The sequence below is a fragment of the Podarcis cretensis genome (assembly GCF_951804945.1).
Source record: "Podarcis cretensis genome assembly, chromosome: 8".
Classification (NCBI taxonomy): domain Eukaryota; kingdom Metazoa; phylum Chordata; class Lepidosauria; order Squamata; family Lacertidae; genus Podarcis; species Podarcis cretensis.
In genome coordinates, this window is record NC_137177.1 from 40,384,685 (window position 1) to 40,408,507 (window position 23,823).

The 23,823-nt window shown below is 44.4% G+C and overlaps 1 protein-coding gene across 1 annotated transcript in view; it reads left to right on the top strand.

The window, feature by feature from the left end:
* Positions 1–23,823, top strand: part of HYDIN (HYDIN axonemal central pair apparatus protein) — a 137,968-nt gene that overhangs the window by 16,690 nt on the left and 97,455 nt on the right. The window contains exons 9-17 of the mRNA XM_079988354.1: positions 3,887–4,070; positions 8,814–8,913; positions 12,080–12,198; positions 13,342–13,565; positions 14,034–14,101; positions 17,756–17,991; positions 20,225–20,325; positions 21,706–21,841; positions 22,205–22,369. Coding sequence (XP_079844480.1) covers positions 3,887–4,070; positions 8,814–8,913; positions 12,080–12,198; positions 13,342–13,565; positions 14,034–14,101; positions 17,756–17,991; positions 20,225–20,325; positions 21,706–21,841; positions 22,205–22,369 — 1,333 coding nt within the window. The remainder of the gene's footprint in view (positions 1–3,886; positions 4,071–8,813; positions 8,914–12,079; positions 12,199–13,341; positions 13,566–14,033; positions 14,102–17,755; positions 17,992–20,224; positions 20,326–21,705; positions 21,842–22,204; positions 22,370–23,823) is intronic.

A 23,823-nucleotide genomic window follows, 5' to 3' on the forward strand; every position in this document is an offset into this window, starting at 1 on the left:
TCTCTATGATAACATGGCTTATTTATACATATATAGAACCTGAGCCTACGATGGAGCATTAAACCCATAAGAAGGTCTTCTTCCAATAGCCACACCTTGGATTCCAACAGAAATCAGGCATGGCTCTTTCACTCAGCTGCCCAGCCTGCCTCTAGCCTTTAGCTTTCTCTCACACACATCACCACTATGGCTTTTGTCCTTCTAACTAACAGCTAGTTGAGGGAGGGCCTACCACCCATTTTAGGCCATTATGGCTCTTACTGGCTAGTTTAACAATTGAATCCTTGCTGGATCCAGGAATTAGAAGGGTCTCAGGCAGTCAGCCCAACCTCTCCCCCCCCTGCACCAAAAATCTCACAACAATATTAAAGTCCAGAACATCTTATAACATTTCTACACCAGCCACATTTGTGTAATTCTATTGCTCTGTTGATTCTTCTGGTTCCTGTGGCTCTAACAGTGCTCTCAGTGTGGACCAAAGCTGGAACTTAACAGGCACCAATCAATTAGCTGGTTTCTTGTGGCTACCTATCAGTGCACAACTTTGCATGATCCCCTCAGCACAACATGCATGTGCCTGCTGTTTTACCTCACATGCCCAGTCTCCCAGACTTCGGTTTCCAACTTGCACCAATTTTAGCATGGACAGTAGATTCCTTGATGCTAATGCTGCTTCTGCACGGGGGCAGAGTGCAGCTACTGGGCGGTGGCAGCAGAGTGTGTGTGGAGTAACTGGGCAACAGAGAAAGGAATTCTAGCAGCAGGAGAGGTGAAAAATGGGCAATCTGGTGGACCCTTCCAACTTTGCACTTTTCTGCATTTTGCAGTTCCTGTTCTCCAACCCAAAATTTGTGAAAAATGTTTATGTTAAGGAAAAGTATGTATTAAAAGCCCCGTGTTGGTGAAAGCAACATCGAAAAATGCATCCCATTAAGGAAAATTGCTTGCACAAATGTGGCCATTAGGACAAACATGCACTAAAGTACTGATAAATTTTACGATGAGTTTAAAAAAGAACAACTAATGCTAGTGGATGTGGAAGTGTGGTGACCTGAAGATTGGGAAAATGAGGAATGGAAAGAAACTGAAACTGCCAGACTCATTCATCTCTAGCAGCAGACTCTGCTGCCACCAAGGTCTAGAGCTCTCTGAGAGGCACAGAACAGGTGGGGAAATGGAGTGTGTGTGTGGCAGGTGTTGCTACGGGAATGGAAGGGATCTGTGGCAGGATGGCTGGGGCTGAGTTGGTGGGCTGGTCCTTGCCTTCTACTTGCTGTGGACTTGAAGGCACCTGTGGCTTCCCTAAAGGACCAGGCTGCAGGCAACTTGGTCAGAGTAGGACTTGAGGCCAGTGAGTGCATGGGCTATATGCCCCAAGGAGAAAGAGGAACAAATTGGGGCAAGGGGGCTCAGAGTTACAAGCCAGGATCTTCCAGGGTTCCTTCCCTTCTCCCTCAATAAAAGGGGGATCCTCAAGGATAGGTGCAGGGTGCTGAGAGCGAGGGGAGGCAGCTGCAGCCACATTCTGACACCCTTCTCAGACTCTAGCCCCTGCTGCTAAGTCTCAGTGCTGTTGCCCAGAGGGAGCATGATGCTTGCCCTCCGTCTCCAGTGGGGCTGAAGTGAGGATGAGTTCAGCCCCTTCCTTTCCCTGCTTCCACCCCTCTGGATCCCTGTGGCTGGCACAGCCCCTCCATAACTGCACAATTGGGAAGAAGTGAGGGGGTGATTTTTGTTCCTATGGGGACCCAGATCTGAGCAAGTAATGGGATTTGGGGCTGCAAGGAAAGGTCCCTCACCACAGGATCCACATGCTGGCCCTACTGTTAGGCAGAGTGAAAGAGTCATCTCTGGTGGCAGCTACTGAAGGGTAGGGAGCAGACAGATGTGTGTGAGTCATGCAGCATCCCTGTAAACCCTGCCCCCAGGTGCAGTGGAAGAGGATGCTGTCCCATCACTAGTGTTAAAATAAGATCCAGCTGCCAGTTGGTTGGCTCTTGTACTTGGAAGTGGGAGAGAGAGTTGGTGTCTTGTCCTTTGCCTCAGGCAGTGAAATGCCTTGGGCTGGCCCTACCTGTTAAGCACTGAAATGTCTAGGCCACCACTTAGGACCTTTTGTGGTGCTGTTGGGGCATCTTTAGTAAGGGTTCTAGGCCATATATGCACAACTTGCATCCCACCAAGCCAAAGGCAAGTGCCCACCAGAAGGTCCAACAACTTCCTGGTTTTTTTTGGTAGCTTGCTTGGGACTGCAATAATGGGGGGGGGGGAGTTGTTGAACCCTTGACAGGCTTCAAGGTACATCTGGTGGGCCATATTCAATATGGGTGGATTCCACATTATGCTGGTCTGACCTAAGCTCTTCATGGGAAGGCGAATTTCAGGGCTGAATGCAGAGCAGACTCTTCATTTCTGGACACTTTTACCTTGTCATGAGAATTAATAATGGCTGGAGAACATCCAGACCTGAAGTGTGACAAAAGTCTGGTCCACCTGACAAAGGGTGCAGCAGGCCCCCTTCTGCTCTTGACATCCCATGAAGACATCAGGGAGTCATTCTTCATTCTGGGAGCACCAAGGAGGATAATAATTCAGAGGGACTTTTTAAAAGGCATTGCAGTGAGGCTATTAAATTTACACAGCTTCTGTGATAACACTTTGGAGGTGTGTAACTGGCTAATGAAGGAAGAATTCCTGACAAGGAGTGGTTATGAGAGGGATGTTTTGCTCACGATGCTAAATGGCATAAGGCCATCTGTTTGTCATGGTCATACTCTATTTTTTGCTTGACTGCTTTGCCAGTGAGAATTTTCAGAATAAGCACCATCTTACTCCATATTTTCAACTAATTAAAGTTAGCCATGGCTTTTATAAAATACTTTACTGATCAGCCTGAAGAATGGCAACTACTGAAACCACAGATTGGACTTTGGCAAACTTAACTAGATTGATCTGTCCTGGAGGGGAAAGAGGACTGAGTTGGGATTTTGTTTTTGTATTCTTTTCTTTCTTTTTTGTAATTGTTATATATTGGAAACCAATAAAACTATATTAGAAAGAAGTTAGTCATGGCTGCTGCATAGATGAAAAAATTATCCATTGTTGAGGAGGAGTCAGCCTCATCCCCCACACTTTCCTATTAGAATGCTAAACCAGGCTTTACTTGAGTAAGATGGTCTTGGTTGCTGAAGGGGGGAAAGAGGACTGCATATTTGAGCTGAGGCTGATTTTACTAGGCCACCTTCATTGGTTTGGCATTTCTTAACTTGCAAGATGGATACCTCATACCCTTTTAGAATGTGGAGTACTAAACGTGCCTACACTAAGTTGTTGCTGTTGTATGTGTGTGTGCGCTCTCTCTCTCTCTCTCTCTCTCACACACACACACACACACACACACATATGTTTCATTCTCTTGCCCTCTCAGCCTAGTCAGAATGAGAGAGCAGCTAAGGGAAGAGAGAAGGTCTTAGAGGGGCATAGCCTAGAGCAACTTTCCTCAAGCTGGTGCCCTCCAGATGTTTTGGACTATAGCTCCTATCATGTCTAACCCTTGGCCATGATGGCTCAGACTGATGGGAGTTGAAGTCTAAAATATCTGGAGGGGAGGTTAGGGCAGGCTAGGGCAGACTCCCCTAGCCTGCCCTAAGGCCTTGCTAAATTCAAAAGTTGCGTAGGATCCCAAGACTGCTGCTTGATGTGTTGGCTGTCAGAGCTGGAGGGATGGGTCTCAAAATTCCCCCAAATCTTGAAAACCTGCTGTTTATCCTGCAAGCAAATGCCAGTTGTAGCCTGAGAGTTCCAGCCATCCCCACTTGCTCTCTTCTTGGCTCCAAGTTGCCTATTACATGATCCATTTCCTCCTTTTTTCCCCCTGCGGCTCCAGGATATGCCATACACTGCAGGCCGAGGAAGAGGGTGTGCTGGATCAGCTCTTGGCTGAGTGTAATATGCATCCTGATCTTCGTGAGCATCTCTCCATTGTCACCCGTACCTTTCAGAACCGCCAGGCCAGGGTGCAGGAAGACTCCATGCTCTTCAACAATCACGTTTTTACTGTTGAGCCTCTGGTAAGAAACTGTGCCTAGAAATTATGACAAGCATAGGAGTGCCTATGCTATTTGTATGCTGTGTTCTAAAGAAGCTTTTGGGTATTCTCAGTAATCCTCACCCAAACTTTGTAAGAGAAATTTCCTTCCTTCCTTCCTTCCTTCCTTCCTTCCTTCCTTCCTTCCTTCCTTCCTATTAAAATAGAACAGTGTCAAATTGCATATACAGTGGAACCTTGGTTCTCGAATGCCTTGGTATTTGAACATTTCGGCTCCCGAACACCAAAAACCCAGAAGTAAGTGTTCCAGTTTTCAAACATTTTTCGGAAGCCAAACGTCCGATGCGGTTGTCAGCTATTGTTTCTGGGGTGCCAGCGCCAATCAGAAACAGGACCTTGGTTTTCAAACGTTTCAGAAGTCGAATGGACTTCCGGAATGGATTACGTTCGAGAACCAAGATACCACTGTACCTGTTATTCTCCTCACACTGGAGATGGAAGGCTGACCAAGCAATCCTGTGTTTGAGCTATGCTGGCTAAGGGGCTCTTGGATTTGGCAGAATGCAAGATGCACTGCCACCATCGGTGTAGCCCTGGCAGGGTGGCAGACATCTGCCCCCCTAAATACAAATCAATACAAATTTGAGGTTCGGCACCCACCAAAAATCCCTGCCCCCCAAAATCCTGATTGCACCCATGACTACCACCATGACAGACAAGGCCAATGGAACACCACAGGTATGCCAGCAGAATGCTCTGCCATTGCAGCTGTTCTGCCACTAAATATATGCCAGCAGAGCATGGTTTAAAAAGTGCAGAGTCATTGATAGGATGGGGGTAGCACTGGGCAAAAGCCAGATTTAACACTTCTTAAAATCCTGAGGGCACCTCCATCAATAGTGGAGCTGTACACCATCCTCGGACCCAGCACTAGGACATTCCCTCCCATTAAATCATAGCACTGAAAGGGATGAGGGAGGTGCAGCTACAGCATCCCTGGCAATTGGACATCCAGTCTCTGCTTAAATACCTCCAGAGGAAGAAAGCATCCCACTAGCTAAGGGAGCCTGTTCCACAGTTGAACAACTCTTGCCACCTGCTTCCTTGCCCTTTCCTGTAGTCTGGAGCAACAGGAAACAAGCCTTTTCCATCTTCTGCATGACTGACAGCCCTTTAGATATTTGAAGACCCCTATCATGCCTCCTGTTAATCTGCTCTTCTCCAGGCTAAGCACATGCAGCTCCTTCAACCGTTCTCACAAACTTTGTTGCTGTGCTCTTGAGTAGGGGGGTGACATGAGAGTTGTATAAAATTATTTGTAGTGCGGAGAAAGTAGACAGATAAATTTCTCCCTCTCTCTTGAAACTAGACCTCATTGGGGGTCGTTCAATGAAGCTGGATGTTGGGAGATTCAGCTTTCTCTTCTGCTGGCACCAATTAAAACCTTGCTTGCAAGCAGGAAAGCTTGTAATTATTGTTATCTGTGTTTTTTCCAAAACCATATACCTTGGATGATGTGGTCATAGAAACTTAGACCTGGAAAGGGAGCCGTAAGATCATGTAGAGCCTGCTGGATCAGGCCAGTGGCCCATCTGGTCCAGCATCCTGTTCTCACAGTGGCCAACCAGATGCCTGTGGCAAACTCACAAGCAGGAGCGGAGCACAAGAACATTCTCCCTTCCTGCGATTTCCAGCAAATGGTATTCAGAAGCCCTTTCCATGAATTTGGTGAATCCTCTTTTAAAGCCACCTAGGTTGGTGGTCATTACTGACTCCTGTGGGACTGAGGTCCTTGTAGGCTACCTAGTCCAACCTGCTACTTAAGGCAGAAAATCTGGAACTGAAGATCTCTCACTGTGCAAACTGTATGTGAAGAGCAAGATCTCCAGCAGGGAACCAGTAAATGACAAAAGCCAATGAGGCTATATCCAAGATGATTTGTTGTTTTTACTAGTCTGCAGGCATCACTCCAGAGACCCACTGGTGAGTCAGAGCCACCTAGTCAGTAAGTGGTGTTAGTAAAGAGTTGTTTCTGGGCTGCAGATCTAAGCTCTTTGTGGTCTGGTCTAATCTTGTTGCTTGAACAAAGCAACTTGAGGACAGATTCTGAAACTAAAGGGTTATGGAAAAATAAAGGAACCCAACTTAAAAAAAAAAAAATGTTTGTGGAAAGTAAAAAGCCAAACGATGAGAGCATCTTTCCAAGCCCATGGGAAATAAATGGTTATGCAACTCTGACTTTCAGAGTACATCTCAAATTTAGCTTGATTTGGTTTTGCAAAGAAGCATGATCTGTCAGCAAAAAAGCTCTGGGGGAAGCCCAGGTGGCTTTTGCTCGTCTAACTGCTGAATAGCTTTGATTCCATTTGCAACATCTATTAGCTGCAAGTCACATTGTGAACATGTGCAAGCTGACTCCTTGGAAATGGAAACCCGAAGCAAAGGGAGGTAAGGTGTGTGCTGCTATTGCACTGCCCTTGACAGGACATCACTGCCCTCCCCTTTAAATATGCTGCTCTGTCAGGAAATTTAACTTTTTATACCCTCTTATCAGATTGTTGCAGCAGTAAATAAAAGCTGAAACACAGCTAAACTCAACCGCCTAGAAAGCCACTTGGCAAATGCATATTTACCAGAGTGAGCTCCTTTTAATTAGCTGGTGATGTATTGCATTTGTCATGAATAAGCCCATAATATTTTGAGGTAGGCCTGCAAGCTTAGATATTCTGGTGATGACTCCAGCTAATAGGGGACGGACTGTCTGGGAATGTGTGCCAAGGAGGCAACACTAAGGCAATGAGCTTCTGATGGCTCCATTCTTAACAGGGTAGTTTAACCTGGGTGTGTCTGGCTTTCTGGTTCCCTGGGGAAGTCATAGAGTAAAATGCATCTTGAGAACAGGATGCTGGGAACAAACAGCAATTCCAGTGATGCAATTCTTACAACCTTATTGGGCTGCATCCGAAACTCTGAGAGGCCAGGTAGGAAGGAGCCTGGTAAGCTAGCTCCATCTGTAAGGGCATCCTTGGTCTTGCTGATTGTGGCATGAAATGATGGCTATGCAGCCAACCTATCTGAATCTGTCCTGCTCACTGACCCTTCAATGTGGGCTGTTATTTTGCAGGCTCTCGGTAAGAGCTGCAAGACCCCTGAAATGAAATGCCCACTCATTTGTGTGCACTGACCATCCAGCACACATAGCTATACACCTCTGCTTCCCAGCCCATGTGCGGACAAACTAGCTCATGTGTTTGGTTGTAAACAGTAAGAAGAAAATAGCATTAGTTCTGATAATCAATATGTTTTTATAAAAAACAAGCCATACCAGGTCTTTTCTGATAACTTAATGGATTTTGTGGATAAAGTTCTAAGCACTTGATCCAACCAATATACCTTGACCTCTGCTAGGCTTCTGTCAGAGGCCTGTGTGACTTTATTGTATGAGGTTTGAAAGAAAGCAAGGTAAAGTAATAATCAGACCAACATTAGATTGGAAAGCCATATCCTGTGATGCACAGAGTTCAGTGTTCCTGTTCTGGTGCCTTAGTCAATTATTTGATGTGGGAGTAGCAACTATGATCTTCAGATTTGTCAACAATACAATATGCCCCCTGACTGAAACTGTGTAGAGCTGCTGCCAGTCAGTGTAGACTAGGAGGGGGATTTTTGTTCTGTTTTTGTTCTTATTTTCATTATGTATTGTGTGTGTTTTATATTGTAATTTTATGTTGTGAACTGCCCTGGGATCTACAGATGTAGGGGAGTATACAAATTTAATTTAATTTAATTTAATTTAATTTAATTTAATTTAATTTAATTTAATTTAATTAATTATTATAATAGTAGACAATACTGAGCTAGATGGACCAGAGGGCTGACTATGTGTATGACAGCTTCCTAATTTTCAATGTAAAGTGTTACATACATACGGTTAAAAAAAAGAAAGGTACAAGTATAAAATGGAAGGAAGGCAGCCAAAGATTACTGCAAAAGGTTTAGCAGAGAGAGTTGCTGGATGACACATTGAGCATGAGTCAGGTGTGTTGTTTCAGTGGCTCAAAAGGTCACTGTCAAGACCATAATGCCCAAGTCTTGGGAAAGGATAGTGCTGCTCCATTGAGCACTGGTTAGTCAACAGAGCAATTAAAGAACCTGCTTGGGTAAGAAGGTGGTATCTTCTTCCTTGAAGGAAGGGTTGGGCTCTTAGGGGTGCTTCAGATGTCTTGGAGGAAAAAGTGAGGTGCTCCATTGGGTCCTTTAGCATTAGAGGCTTCTGCCTTTGTGTCACTTTCTCCAGAATTCTATTTCCAATGGAGGCCTGTCAAATGCCTCTGGAAAGCTTACAAGCAGAGCATAAAGCAAATAGCCACAAACACATGTTTGCTGCTGGCACCTGCCACTTGGAGGGACACTGTTTTTGAAGATGGAGGTCCTATTAAGCTAGTGGAGCTCCATGCACAGACAGAAGTAGGGAGGATGAGACTTGAATGTGTGAAACTGAGTAAAGATGGTATGGGAGAGCTTAGCAAGGGGAAGGGGGCGTTTTAGAGGCCCCAGGTGCCCCTAATTTTGGGTTGGGAAATTGCCTTGCTGGGTCTTGTTGGAATCTTTGGCCATAGAAGACAGTCCAACAAATGCTGCACTTCCTGCTCCCCAGGATGAAAGGATTATTTAGACCTGCTTCATGTTGAGAAGGCAGAGCTGGAAGTGCAATGCTTAAAGTGTTTTTGAAAGACCTCACATATCACTTCCCTTCCATCTTTAGGAGGGAGAAGTTTGGCCCAATTCCACAACCGAAATCAGCGTGATCTTCAGGCCACAAGAAGCTGGGGTTTATCACCGAACTGTATACTGTGATATCTCAGGTATGATATTCCCACCTCACACTGTCATCATGGGATACAGTAGGTGCTTTCAGAATTCCTGAAGTCTGATCACGCACTCTGGTGAGTCTGAGATCAGTAGGCCTTCCAGTTACATCAGATGCCTACCACCTTGATTGGGAGGTGCCTAGCACAGTCTGAAGCACATGTTTTAGTCTGCTCTGCTTGACAAGAGGAAAGAAACCAGCTCTGAACATGTTTGTTTGCCCTTTGCAGAGATGCAGTGTGTTGTTGCAGGCTCTGGACAGGAGCATACCTAGCTATTGGTGAGGTTGGCCTCTACCAAGGGTGCAGGCCCAAGGGGGCATGGAAATCGTGCTGCTAGTGAGTGTGGGGCAGAAGGGCCATGTGAATCTTTCCTCCATTCCTCTCTTTTTCTCCTTCCATGTTTGGCCACCCCCAACCTGGCCAGAGGCTGAGACCAGGGTAGCATTGCTTCTGCCACTTCCCCGACCCAAGCAGCAGCAGCAGCAGCAGCAGCAGCAGCAGCAGCAGGTGCTTGTCTCCAGCACAGCAGTCTTTGCAACAATAGCAGCTGCTGACACATTCCCCTCTGTGTGTGTGTGTAAATCTTGAATGGAAGAGTGGTTGGGGGAGGGAAGGAGTGTGTAACCCTTTCTCCACAGCCACTTTTTTACTCCATATCATCTCATCCAAACTTAATTTCTCTCCACGTTGTTTCAGATGTTCCCACCACAAACATTTGGAACACTGAACTTGAGTATCAAATGCAATTGGAGGGGGAAATATTGCTGGGAGGAGGATATATTTGGAGTAGAGAAACAGCAGATAGGGAAAAGACTTAAGTCCACTTCTGTGGTACTTTGTAATCTTTCAAGAAAACAACCATATCCTTGTAGGCTTTGCAAGAGCACGTAGAAATGGTATTATGATCAGCCACTCACAATAAGCCACATTGATCCACCAGGATTCCATGGAGAGGGGAAAATAAATTTATATTTGTTGACAACTTGCTAGCTATTCCTTGAAGAACTTTACTGCTGATCCCCAGTATAGGGCTGGGAAGGTCTAATCAGTGGTGGCTGGTGGAAGGCAGAGAGGCCAGTAGGAAGTGGAGCTAGAGCCAAAGACAGGCAGAGCCAACTAATTCTAGTTTTGCCCCCATCCTCCTCTCCACTTAATGACAACACAAGGATTGAGGAGGAAAAAGCTGACAGCCAGTGCCAGCAGCCCCTGGAACAGATGTACGAAAGCAGACAGGTGGGGACTGGCTGATGGCAGATCAAGGTTGGTGGGACAGATAATGGACCAGCCTTAACTGGGTCCTTTTCTTTTTAGTATGGTTTATATTCTGCCTTTCTTGCATCCTGGAACCCAAGGTGACATACATGGGAGTGGGAGCAGACTGGTTTTCAGGCAGTGTCCTATCCAGCTACTGATCAGAGCTAGCCTGCTTAGATTCAGTGGTAAAAACATCTGGAAGGATGGATAGCACTTCAAATACAAGTACAGCAGAAAAGTACACAATTTTCTTCAGCTTTAATAACAACAGTAGTAAAAATAATTTATGAAGTGCTTAAGCTAACTTTATGTGCTATAAGAACATGCATCAAAATAGAGGTTGACAACCTTATTTTGACAACAAAATATTAGAAACAAAACTAAGAACTTGAGTGCATGAAAGCCAACTGTAATTAGAAATAGGCCAGCTGAAATAAAGGAACTTCAACGTCCTATTATTTAAAAAGAAAAAGATACAATTGAATGAATTAATGTGGGCTAGTAATATATTCCATAAATAAGAAGCGATGAGAGAAAATGTACAAAGATACAGAATAGGGGGAGAGTTGGAATGCAGGAAGTCACTAGAAAGAGGATAACAAAAAAATCAGAACAGAAGGATATGCAGAAATGAAGGGACCTAATGTAAGGAATAAGGGTTCCTTGCCTTGTACTTTGTTTTTGTCTTGCAGGGGATGTGGCAACACAGGGCCCTGGCACCTGCCCTTCTGTGCTGCCAGGACAGCTGTCAGGCAGAAGGAACTATTGATCTGTCTAGCTGGACCAAGTGATCTTGGGAGCCAATAGGAACTTGACTGCCAGGCTTATATAACTGTCCCTCCTGAGGGAGTAACTGCTCTAGAAATTCCCATGCTGCACCTCACACTTCTAGACTGCTGCCTTTCGGAACTTGACCACCCCATATGACCATGACTGTGTTCTTGCCCTGGCTGCTCTTATTTTTATTTGCTGCTCTGGACTTTGGCTTCTCCCTGACATAACTATGCCATCACTGCTGTCCCTTCCCATGGATCATTTGCAGGCCTAACCCTGTAATGCTGTGACAGTCCCACGATATGGAATTATAAGGAGGAAAGAGTTAAAACAACTCCCTTGGCTGGAAGCAAAACAGGGACAGCCGTTTTAGCTGCCAGACACAAATGCAGTGTGTTAGTACACATTTGTGCTAATTACCATGTGTGGCTGTTGCCAAGCAAACCCCATGCAGTGATGAGAGAGAGAGAGAGAGAGAGAGAGAACAGGAACTTTTTAAGGGCTAAAGCAGAGGATTCAACAAATGGATGTGCCACACAGACTACAAATTAAAGCATCCACTTACACAGTGGGTTTTTTCTTCTTGTATAAAGTATATATACTCTCATCTAAAGCCCAGAGGGAGTGATACTTCCCTGGAAAGCCCACCAGAAAGACTCAGTTATTATTAACCAGGAGCTTTGCCTTTTGAGCAGAGCTTTTCCTCCTAGTATGTTGGGCTCAAGCCAAAGTAGTAACATGTAGTAACACTGAAGGTCCAGGCAACATGATGGATCCAGGACTCCAAGTAAGTCAGAACTTGCCTTGCTTGAGTTGGCTTCCTGGCTATATTATCTGTCTACTCGGGAGTTCAAAGTATGGACCTGGTTCTGAGTTTTAGCCCTCTCTGCACCATTTCTCTTGAGTTTGATGCATTGATTAGAATATCCCAACATTACATTTTCATGCTTTTTCAGAAATTGATGTAACTTTGACATTACAACTTGTGCAAAACAGTCCTGATGGTCAGATAAGACCCTAGCTGTTGTTTCAACTATTTCTCTCAGTCCAGTTTCACTTTTTTGCTTTAGTGCTTCCTTCCACTCAGTATCTTTTGAGTTCATATCCTAAAGGTAGAGTCTCATCTTCTCAGGGCGAGAGACCCGGCTCCCTCTGCGCATCAAAGGAGAGGCCATGGCCCCCAAGCTGCTTTTCAACTTTGACCAGCTGGATGTTGGGAAAATTTTTGTTGGCTCAGCCCACAGTTATGAGGTGAGTCCTGTTATTCATCAGAGCAGTGCTCTGCCTTCCTTCCATGAGCTTAGGGCATTCACATTGTTTTATCCTTTGAGGTCACTTAGGCTAAGAGAAACAGGGTATCCAAGGCCATCCAGTCAGAGTCATAGCTGAGTGAGGTTTTGAACTCAGGTCTCCCTGTCTAAAGTCCAACACTCTTATCTACCGCCCCGACCTGGCTACAGTGATTCATGCGACGGTCATCTCCAGGCTTGACTACTGTAATTCGCTCTACGCGGGGCTGCCCTTGAAGCTGTCCCAGAAACTCCAGCGGGTGCAGAATGCTGCAGCGAGGCTCCTCACGGGGTCTCTGCCATGGGAGCATATTCACCCAGTGCTTTTCAAGCTGCACTGGCTCCCGGTGGAGTACAGGGTCAGATTTAAGGTGCTGCTTTTGACCTTTAAAGCCCTTCACGGCCTAGGCCTAGGACCCTCGTACCTACGGGACCGCCTCTCCTGGTATGCCCCACGGAGAGCCTCAAGGTCCATAAATAACAACACCCTAGTGGTCCCAGGCCCTAAGGAAGTTAGATTGGCTTCAACCAGAGCCAGGGCCTTTTCAACTCTGGCTCCGGCCTGGTGGAACGCTCTGCCTCATGAGACCAGGGCCCTACAGGATCTGATTTCTTTCCGCAGGGCCTGTAAGGCAGAGTTGTTCCGCCTGGCCTTTGGCTTGGAGCCAATTTGATTCCCTCCCTCCCTCTCTTTCTTTTTTCTTTTCCTTCTCCTCCTGCGATGAGGCTACATTTTAATATTTTAATGTTCCATTATTTTAATGTTGTATTTTATTTTTGTTTTTAAGTTGTAATCATTCATCTTGTTTTTATTATTGCTTGTAAGCCGCTCTGAGCCCGGCCTTGGCTGGGGAGGGTGGAGTATAAATAAATAAATAAAAATTATTATTATTATTATTATTATTATTATTATTATTATTACCTTTGTTTCATAGAAGCCAACCTCCCACATTCCTAGCCAAGGATTATGTAATCTAGACATCTGTGATGACGGTAACAATAGAATGGAAGTTGGAGACAGCAGCACCAGTTTTAACAGAAATGTAAATGAGTTGCTTCTTTGAGAATTAAGATTGTTTTCATCTTCTCCTCTCCCTTGCTGCAGGCCATCCTTTCTAACAAAGGAGCTATTGATGCCCTCTTCAGCCTGATATGGCCATCCACAGCCCTTGGTGCCTGTTTCACATTTCAGCCCAGTGAAGGAATAATTGAGCCAGGAGGCCACCAGGCCATTCAGGTCACCTTCAGCTGTACTATCCTGGGACAGTTCTTTGAAGAGTTCAAATTTAGCGTGAATGGATCTCCCCAGCCTGTGATCTTAGTGATTAGGTAAGCTGGAGAAACTATGGCAATGAGTTTCAAGCATATCCTTAGGGAAGTTTCGAGGTAAAACTGATGTTTAAAAAGAAAACATTTTTGTAGAGATACAGACACACAAAGCTATACTGACAACCCACTTCCTGATGTTCATCACATTCATAACTCAAGAAGGAAGTTATGCAGACAGTGGAGGTCCCAGTTCTCTACTGCTGTCTTGAGCTGTAGTCTGGGACACAGATGAGTGTGTGCGCACATATGTGCACATGTGCATGTATATCCAAATGCATCTGACGTTAGATTCTGTATTCCACAACAATTGAAGCATAACTCTCTCCCTTGGTCCCCTGACAACCACACTTGTGTGTGTTGCAAAGGCAGGGTGGGAGCCTTTGGCCCTAAAAGTTCTGCTAACTATTTCAACTAAAGGTGACTTTTCTCTGAGTCCTGTTACAAAGGAGTCTCTGTTTTCCCTTTCAGGGGCTGCGTCATTGGACCGACATTTCATTTCAATGTCCCGTCCCTCGATTTTGGGGATGTCTCCTTTGGTAAGTTTGCACTATTTGTGGATTTTTGTAGTAGTAGTAGTAGTAGTAGTAGTAGTAGTAGTAGTAGTATAAATTATAATTATTAGTTAGATTTCTTTAAAAACAAGGCCAGTTGTGAATGCTACTTGTAGGCTAGACTGGCTTTAAGGCCATAATAAATGTGTTGCTCAATCAGACCAACATCCATCTAATACTCTAGTGTTCTGTTTCCTACTAAGGGCCACCACCCAGGTGCTCACAAAGAGCAGTGTATAGAAATCGTGATGGGTTTGTCCCTTCATACCCAGATGACTTAGAGTAGCCTTCACCAACCTTTGTGGCCTTCCAGCTGTTTTGGACCAGTACTCCCATCAGCCCTAGCCAGCATGGCCACCTACTGTAGGGAGTACCAGCCTTAGAGCATGCATATGGCAGGAGTAGAAATAATAGGATGGGGAGGGCTAGGTAAGGGCAGCTGAGAGTGTGCTCAAGGTGAGGCATTAACTCTTCTCCAGGAAATGGTGATTGTGAAGTGAGTTTTAAGGTGGGTTTTGAAGAAAGAGGTGGAAGCTGTTCTAAGAGAGCCTAACAAAAGTCAATGAGATGGGGGGAGGGTTGAAGAACCAAGAGCTAGGGAAATACAAATCAATCAATCAGATAATCTTTAGGAAGGATTAGGGTTGACTGAGATTAGTTTCAGGAAAGACCAAATAAAGTACCACTTCATGCAATGCATAATTTCCTTATGGAATTCATTATTGCGAGAACAAATGATGGCCACTGGCTTTGAATAATAAAAAAGACCAATTAATGTCTTTCAAAACCGATTAATATGATAGCTAAATGGACCTTAGGGGTTCCAGCTCTAAAAACCATCAAATTAATTAGGAAAGGACAGCTGTCTTTCCATTTTATGGACTTCCAGAGGCATCTCCCTGACCACTGTGGCTGGACTAGGTGGACTGTTGGTCAGATCCTCTTGTTATGTTCCTATTGCTGATGTAGCTATCCAACCCCCCTGTTCTCCTTGTAGGCCTGTATTTGTTTCCTTCTTCCTGCTGCAAACTCATCTTCCCCAATATATTCTTAACTCGTTATTTCAGATAATTTCCATTCCAGTGTTGATCCTGGCTCCTCTGTCCCAGCCTCATTAAAGACAATCTGACGTTTAAATGTGAAATCAATAGTGGTGTGGCTGAAGGCGTAATTGGTGCTTGATATCCACCATAACCTGCCCCATCCTGCCCCATATTCCTGTTATTCAAGAGAACTCATTACTTTTTCTGCACATTTTCCAGCACTCAACACCATTTCATTTTAGCCCTCCCCTCTTTGTTTTTGATGAATAAATTAAAAATAAAAATCCAATTGAGTCCTTTTTGATGCCTTGGCTGCTGGCTGGCCTACCTAGAGAGCTGCCTTGAAGGGTGTTTGGAAATTCCAGCTGGTTCAGAATGTTGTAGCCAGACAGGAATACCTTGGTCATGGCGATCAATACATTGATAACCTCATGTCTGGATCATTTGTAATGGCTTTATATATGAGGCTTCCCTTAAAGATGACTTGGAAGCTTCCGTTAGTGCAGAACTCAAATCCCAGAATTTTGACTGGTACAGCCAGGTAGGTTCATTGAATCAATTTTGAAAGAACTTCATTGGCTGCTTCTTTGCTTCTGAGCCCACTTCCGAGTGCTGGCCCTTTTAAAACCTTAGAAAGCTTGAGACCCAAATACATGGCGGAGTTCTTCTTCCCACGTCTTAAGATCTTTGATCAAGGCCCTGCTCTGAGTGCCTTCTGTAGTGGAAGTATGTGATGTATTTTAAAAGAAAAAGTCCTGAGTGGGGAGGGCATTCCAAAGTCGAGCGGGGTGGTCTCATTTGCAAATACAGACATATCTTGGAGACACTGCAGGTTCTTTTCCAGAACACCACACTAAAGTGAATATCGCAATAAAACGAGTCACACAATTTATTTTGTTTCCCAGTGCATATAAAAATTATGTTTACACCATACTGTATACTAATCCAGGCCCACCTAGCTGCAGAGGCTGGAGGGAGGAAACCTGGATATAGCCCTTGCCAGCTCCACTGCCATGCCCAGGAGAGGGGTAGTGGCAGGTGGGGGGGTGGGCTTCCTTCCTCTGGAAGTGGCTGGGCTGCCTGCAGCTGTACCCACATCCTCATAAGGAGCATTATCTGCAAAGCACAATAAAATGAAATGCAGTAAAATGAGGTATGCCCGTGGACAACATACTTCAAGTGGCACCAACAGGACAATCTTTTTTGTGATGTGTGACATAGTTTGCATCGTAGTTTTTATAGTTCTATTTCTATGTTTCACCATGACATTTTGTTAATCTCTTATGTTAACTGTTAGTATGAATATTTTTTTACTTATGCCTATTGTACCTGTTTGTGTTGATCTACCTTTTGTGCCCATTTATGCTTATCCTGGAGTTGTCTTGGTTTAAGAGTGGTCTAGAAATATTTCAAATATATAAAATATTGACCAGGAAGAGTAATTCAAGGCATGTGGCTCCTAGGCTATACCAACTTTGTTTGCTAATATTCAGTTTCCACGAACAATTCAAAGTGTTCCACACACACGACTTGGGACCAGATGGTCTCCTTTTCTCCCACTTGAGCTTGCCCAGCTTTTAAGACCCTCAGGAGCCTTTTGCTCTGTCCCACCAACCTCTGAAGCACGTTTGGCAGGAACTCAAGAGAGGATCTTATCACTGGCTGCTTCTAGGTTCTAGAACTCCTTGCTAAGGATTTCATTGAACTTCTCCTGAGCAGATCTTGACTCACTACTGTTGGAATTCTGCCTCGGTCAGAGGAATGTGCCTACCTCTCCAGGCACCGGCTGAATTCCTTTGACCTCCCCCTGCGACGCCCGATACAGACGAGGTCTGTATCGGCGATTTTTCCCAGACTGTGAGAAAAACACACCACTGCTTCTCTCCTCCTCCCTGCTCCCCAGGGAGGGGAATCAGACTCAGACAGAAACGTATTTACATGTCTTTATTTCTGTCTTTAGCAGCCATACAGATAAACATGTCTGCACTCTTCACAAACAACAGAGAGAATCATAACTCCACCCTTGTACATCCTGTACAGGTCATATGTCACACACTGAGCTCACATCCGGTGCTCAATACGGAGAATGGACTGCCCCTTTATTGCCATGGTAACAGTCACAAACATCCTGTCTGGCTTTCCAGCCACCAGCAGCTGGCTTAGCTGCTGCTTCTTTCTTCTGCATTGCTTCTTTATAGTAACAACTACCATATATGGGCTTGGGAGTTACTTTTAGATTGACACCTGTGTAGATTGGAAATTAGCCTTGAGAAGTGGTTGGAGGGTTGCCTTCCCTTCTAGCATATGGCTTGGAGTGTCATTTAGGAACCCCCCTCTCCTTGCAAACCATGTATGGTTATTCCTTCAGAACACCTATACCTCTAGGTGAAGAGTTGTTTCTACACATTGAGGAGGGACTGTTGCTATATGACATGGACCTGTGCGCTTGCTGTGTGGGCCGTTGGCACAAACTCCTTTTCCTAAAAGAAAAAGTTGACTGTGTGGAGGAGTCCAAATGAGTGTCCTTTTGGGTCACTTTCAGTGCCTTCATGAAGCTCCTTCACAATTCCTGTTGGGTGAAAACATTCTCTTGCAGGTTTCCCTCACACCCTGTCCTGCTTCCTCATCAACACCTCTTTGGTGCCCATGACCTTTGACCTTCGTGTCCCAGGAGATGGCACTGGGGAGCCAAGTGTCATGAGTGAGCATCAAGCCTCTGACATCTCAAGGCCAACGTGGAGGAAGGCACGCAGTGGAGGGGCAAAGCCCAAAGAATTTACCATCACTCCCAACCGAGGCACCATCCGCTCACAAGGACTCATGGACATCCAGGTACAGTGCCACTTATGCTGCTGTTTGTCCTCAATAAGGAGCAGGTGGCTCCTGAAGTACAGCAAATTGATTATAGGACTTGTGCTGAGGATAGATTGTATTATAAAGGCTCACTAAGCTATGAGGCAATTATTGAATTGAGGAATCATTCACTTGAAAGTCAATTTAAGTTACAGTAAAGTTCATACTGTTCACAGTGGAAAAGCTTGGAGAAACTGGCCAGTGACCTCAAATGAAAAGAGAGAGAATTCCCCTCCTATATCCAAAGGGCTGCCAACTCCTACTTCATTTGTAGCTTCTTCAGGACTTGGCCTTTTCTGTCTTTTCCTCCTGCGAAAATAATGCATGTACAAACTCTGCTCCGTGCTGTTTGAGGCCACATAATGATGCTCCTTGCAGAATGTCTCTCCTGCCATCTTTGCCCCCATTTGTGTTAAACTCCTTTTTCTCTCCCACCACTGTATTAAGGTTGCATCACCCCTCATGGCTTGGGGGCAAAAGCTGGGGTTACTTGGGACCTCCATTTTAAGGAGCACAAAAATCTTTCCTCATAAAGCTGCCACTGTCTTGCTCTTCTTACAATTGAAGTAACCAGGTCGCCAATATTTAAGATGTGTCTGTCCAACACTCCTTTCAAAAGAACTCGCTTTAATTGGGGGAGGTGCAAGACCCTTAACAGCATGGGACCCAGTAGCAATGTGAGTAGGGTTGAGTATGAATTTACCCCTGGCACAGAATTATAATTATGAAGTAAAATAGTTTTATTGAGGAAATCAGAGTTTACAGACATTTAGAGAGAAACATGAACAAAGATAAGAACAAAGAATGACAGTGTAAACATCTTGCTTCCTGGGTCCCCAATGATGGTCAGGAAGAGGGCAGAAAAATAGTTCATGTTGCCTCTGTGAGTTCATGTTGCCTCTGTGAGTATAGAGGGGGCTGGATAGGAGAAGGAGAATAATAATAAGTCTGTTGATTGAGTGCACTCTAGGTCTCAAAGGTAGAAGTTGTGTCTCTCTTACTGATTTTCACATTTCCGTATCTATTACCTATACAGCATAAGAACTCACAGCCTCCTTTTAATCGAACAATATAGTTGGGAGAAGATGGGATCAACCTGAGTCAATCAATCAGAGATGACAGTTCACAGAGGATAGCCATCATATAATGGGGTCATCAGAGGACACAGTTCTCTCACCCATTCACACTCCATGCAGATAGTCGGCTAGGAAGCTATACATTTATCTTCTAAGTAGTGCATCAGCTAAGAGCACTCATCTCATAGGGTGACTAATCCCCATTCATTCAAGGGAAGTATGTGCCCTCACATGGAGGTTAGGGTTGTTTAAAAAACCAAACTGGTAGGTATCAAAGATGACATTAAGGTGACCAAACTTTTAAATATACAGCTTATTTCTGCTGTGCACCTGTCTCCCCAAATCAGGGGTTACCAGTGTGGCACCCATAGACACACATGCAGCTGCTGAGACTTTCCCTGGTGCCCACAGGATACACTCCCCCCCACTGAAATTAAACTTGAAAGAAGCATTTCATTGTAGTCAATAAAATAGGTTGTCTTGTGTGCTTGTTTGTGGGTGGTGGTGATGGTACCCATGCCTATTTCTTTGTCTTGCAAATGAGCCCACAGGCCCCAAAATATGTTGAGCAAAATCAGCCCCTAAAAATTTGAGGGGGAGATTTCCAAGCCTCTGAAGGCCACATGGTAAAATGGATGTGGCCAGGACATAAAATTGGGTGTGACCACTTAATTCTATTTATTATCAGCCTTTCAGAGCCCTCTTCCCCTAACAAAAATTCACCCAAATACATTTTATATGCTCACCAGTATGATCAATAGGTAATGCTGAGTTTCTTCTATTCACTGCTGGCTTCATTGTTTCTCCCACTTTGATGTTCGTTCACCTTTGGCTGCTGAAGGCATCAAAGAAACAATGCTAGTGAGACATCTTACATGGGTTGTGCTGGGTGAGAACTGGCCCACAGTGCTTTGAAGATTGTTAGGGCATGTCGCCATCAGAAACATTTTGTCGCAATCCTTAGCCCTTTTTTCTGTTTTATTTTATATCTCTCTGTGCCCCAACATCCCAGGGCTACTCTTCTTATATTTTTTTTACATGCTTGCCTTTGGGAGATTGGAATTTGGGCTGGTCAATCACAAGGTTATGAACCTTGTTCCTGTAACCTGAATTCTTTGTTCCTTTTCCCATGGCAGGTGACCTTATGTTCCAACACTGTGAAGACGTATGAAACAGCACTAGTAGTGGATGTAAAGGGGAGTGGAGAAGATGTACTGGCTCTCCCAATCACAGCGAGGTATTGCTACTTTGATTGCTGCCTTTGCTGGAATCATGTGTGGTGCTGACCCCATCCTTTGTGCCAATTCTGAATGAGATGGGTATTGCAACAGCATAATTGCCATTGTTTGAGTACCTGGGTACAGCAAAATGCAACATAAGAAGGAGTTTGTGACTGCTCCAGTAAGAGAAACCAGAAAAATGCAAGACCTGTCACCTCTGTCTTGCTTTATTTCTTTGCTTTCTCTTCCCTCTGTGCACTTTAAGTCCTGGTTTCAAAAAGCACTTTCACACTGCCTCTGGTACGTCAGCCCTGGATGTACAGAAATGGACAGTGCTAAAAATTCCAACAGGCTCTTGAGGAAAACAACCTGGCTTTCTTTCAGCAGAAAAGTGAGAGGCAAAAAGATCCCTGCTAGAGCAGCTCCTCCGAGGCCAATAGCTTGGACAAGTCAGCAGTACCACATGATGTCACCAGGACTCCGCATTTGAGTCTCCTGTCCCCTTCCAAGTGTTTAAAACAAAGTTGTTCATATATTAGGATAAGCTACCATCCAAATGCATCATCAGACTGCAGCAAAGTAAAGTGTGGACATATAGACCGTTAGACCTTTAAAATATGCCCTTATGAGTTCCAAAATTGTCCCCTCTTCCCCCAGCATAGAAAAAGACCATACTCACCAAAAGTGAGTTAAAAATGGTTAACATACAAACGTTCCAAAGGCCAGGTTCATATGCTTTTCTATACAGCATTCAGAAAAAGTTGCACAGGCAGTAAAACCTGACTTAGTTACAGTGGTGAAAGTTCCTAAATTATTAGTATAGGAACAGAACAATGGCCTGTTGGAGCCATGTGGTCTGAGCTTGGAGCAACCAGCTCAGATCTCTTTACATGCTGAGCTTCTCAGATAGACTGGAAGGCAAACAAAGTCTTAATTACCTAGTCCCTCCCAAGGTGAGGGGAGTGGATATAGCTAAGCATGGCTGGACAGCTTACTCTATGTTATTAAACCCTTCATTCATTAATTAGACATAAGTATGTTGGTAATATGAGGTTGGTTATCCCACATTTTCCAGGCCATATCTGACATTCTGTGCAGCAGGACTCTTAACACTCAAAAGGCCAGGAAAGCCAGGCTGTTAACAAACTGTGCAGGGCAAGATCCCTCTCCATGCCTCTTATTGCCAAGTGAGGGTCTGTGTCTATCGTCTTCACTTCGGATCTACTTTGAGATGGTGTACTAGGAATTTGGCCTTTCTGAATTCTAGTGACCACATGGCTGATGATGAGCCTCTTCTTTATAATGATAGATGAGTTGTTATTATTCTCTGCCTCCTCATTATGGGTCAGATCTAAACAAGCTTTCCTCTCTGTTTATTTGCTCATGTAAATGACTAGATGCAGCACACCTCCACTGCATGTGGCTAATCCCATCCTGAATTTTGGACGTTGTTTCTTGAAGTTCCCATACCAGCAGATGGTGAAACTTGTTAATGAAAGTGATCTTCCAGGGTGCTATGGTGTTCTTCCCCAGGTTAGTTCAGTTGTTTCTATTGTGTTTTAAAGGCCCTGAGGAAGCCTACAGATAAAGCTGGGAGCAGAGAGGAAATGTTTAAGTCCAGTTATCACAGTTCCCAGATGATTTTATTTTATTTTAGAATATTTGAATCTTCTTTGTTGGAACTCTTAAGCTACCCAAAATCATGAAGAGCCCTGACGTGACACCAGTGGTCTGAAACTGAGTGTTTTGTCATCAAGATCTTTAAAAAACAAAAAGATGTCCAAACAGATGAAATAAATAGGTTTCTTCACTGAGAAGACGTTGACAGCTTAGCAAGTGAAAAGTATGAAACAGCTCTCTCTGAAGTTTTGGTGTGATGCTTTTATTTCCATCCAGGAATATGAGAAGTCCCTCACCATCTTGCATTCCAGCCCTCTGCCTTGTGGTATCATTCAGCCTCATTCCACTGTTGAGATCCCCTTGGCCTTGGAAGTCCAGGAGAAAGGGCAGCAGGAGGCAGTAGCCTTCATTGCTGTCTTTGGGAATGAAGTCTTTCCACTGGTGAGTGAACTAAATGAAGGAGGTCTTCTCCCCTGCCCACTCCCACCCCTTTGCACTCTAAAAATGCTCAGGGAAATGGGTTGTATATGGTAACAAGTCCACCTCTTTGTAATGTGTGCATGCTCAGAACTAGTATGTCTCTGGGATATTTGCATATTGCAGAAATGAGGATTTCTGGCCACAATCCACAATTCTTACGCTATTTTTGAACATGAAATTGAAAAGCAACAGTTGCCCCAGGTGATTTTGCACTGTTAAAAGCCACAGTTCATCAAGGCCAGTCAAGCCATTTATTTATGCTCTTCCTAGCTAGAAATCTAAACAATATATTTGAGAGAGATGCCAAATTCTCTAGGTCTAGGACATCCACACCTTACCAGATTCAGAAAGGAAGGCCTTTGAGGGGCAGTCATGTGCCTATAGCCCTTGGCAGCAAATGTCCATTCCCATCAGGAACGAGGAAGAGACTGAAAGTCTGGCTCTTTAAGTTAAAAAGAAGTGACTGCATGCCCCCGCCCCTGCTTTCTCCTATTCTAAATGGAAACATGAATGGGAAAGTATTTTTCCTCCAGACCTGAAATGTGAGTTAAGCACAAAAGAAATGTTTGTTGGTGCTGGAGCAGGACAGAGTTCAGCATTATGATATAATGGAAACACATAATAAGCAGAGACAAATTTATGACAAAGTAGGGTATACAGTTCTTGCTCCCATTATGGAGTCTTTTCAGCTTACTAATTTGTTTCATTTTTATGAGTGCCTTTTAAATAGAGATTATTGAGCTGCAGTATCCTTCTGTATCACATCTAGATAGTGCATGCAAAATCTTCCTCCTGCTTTTCATAAACTGCCTTCTTTGTTGCATGTTCTGTTCATGCTCTGGGCTTTGTCATTTCACTGCTAGTAAGAATAGTTGATATTATTATTATTATTATTTATTTAATCATCATCATCATCATTGGCCCATCTGGCTGGGTTTCCCTAGCCACTCTGGGTGGCTTCAAACAAAATACTAAAAATACATTAAAACACTAGCAGATCACACTTTGGGGCAGGCTGCTTGGCACTGGGATAGGTCAAGATTAGAGGATAAACCAGTCCCAAGTAGGGCTTGCCTCTGGCAGAATTGGCCTTTTATTGTCACTGTGGACCAGTTAACAAGATCATCGAGACTGATAGCAAACTTCCTTCTTCTTATCAAGCAGCTGGCAAAGAAAGTCCTGTGCAAATGCATCTTGGAGTCTGCAAAATCAATCCTTTTTATTCATGTCAGGTGGGCTTTTAATGTGCAAAAGGACTGTCTGCCTATATTATACTGGTGAGCATGTGAAGAGCAAGAGCAGTCAGACCCCAAGTGGAGTCCAGCAGCAGTATTTATTTTGAACTGAGGCCTCAGGGTTGAAAATGCAGGGCCCAGGTCTGTACTCAGCTTAGGTGGGGACCTCCATCTGAGCCA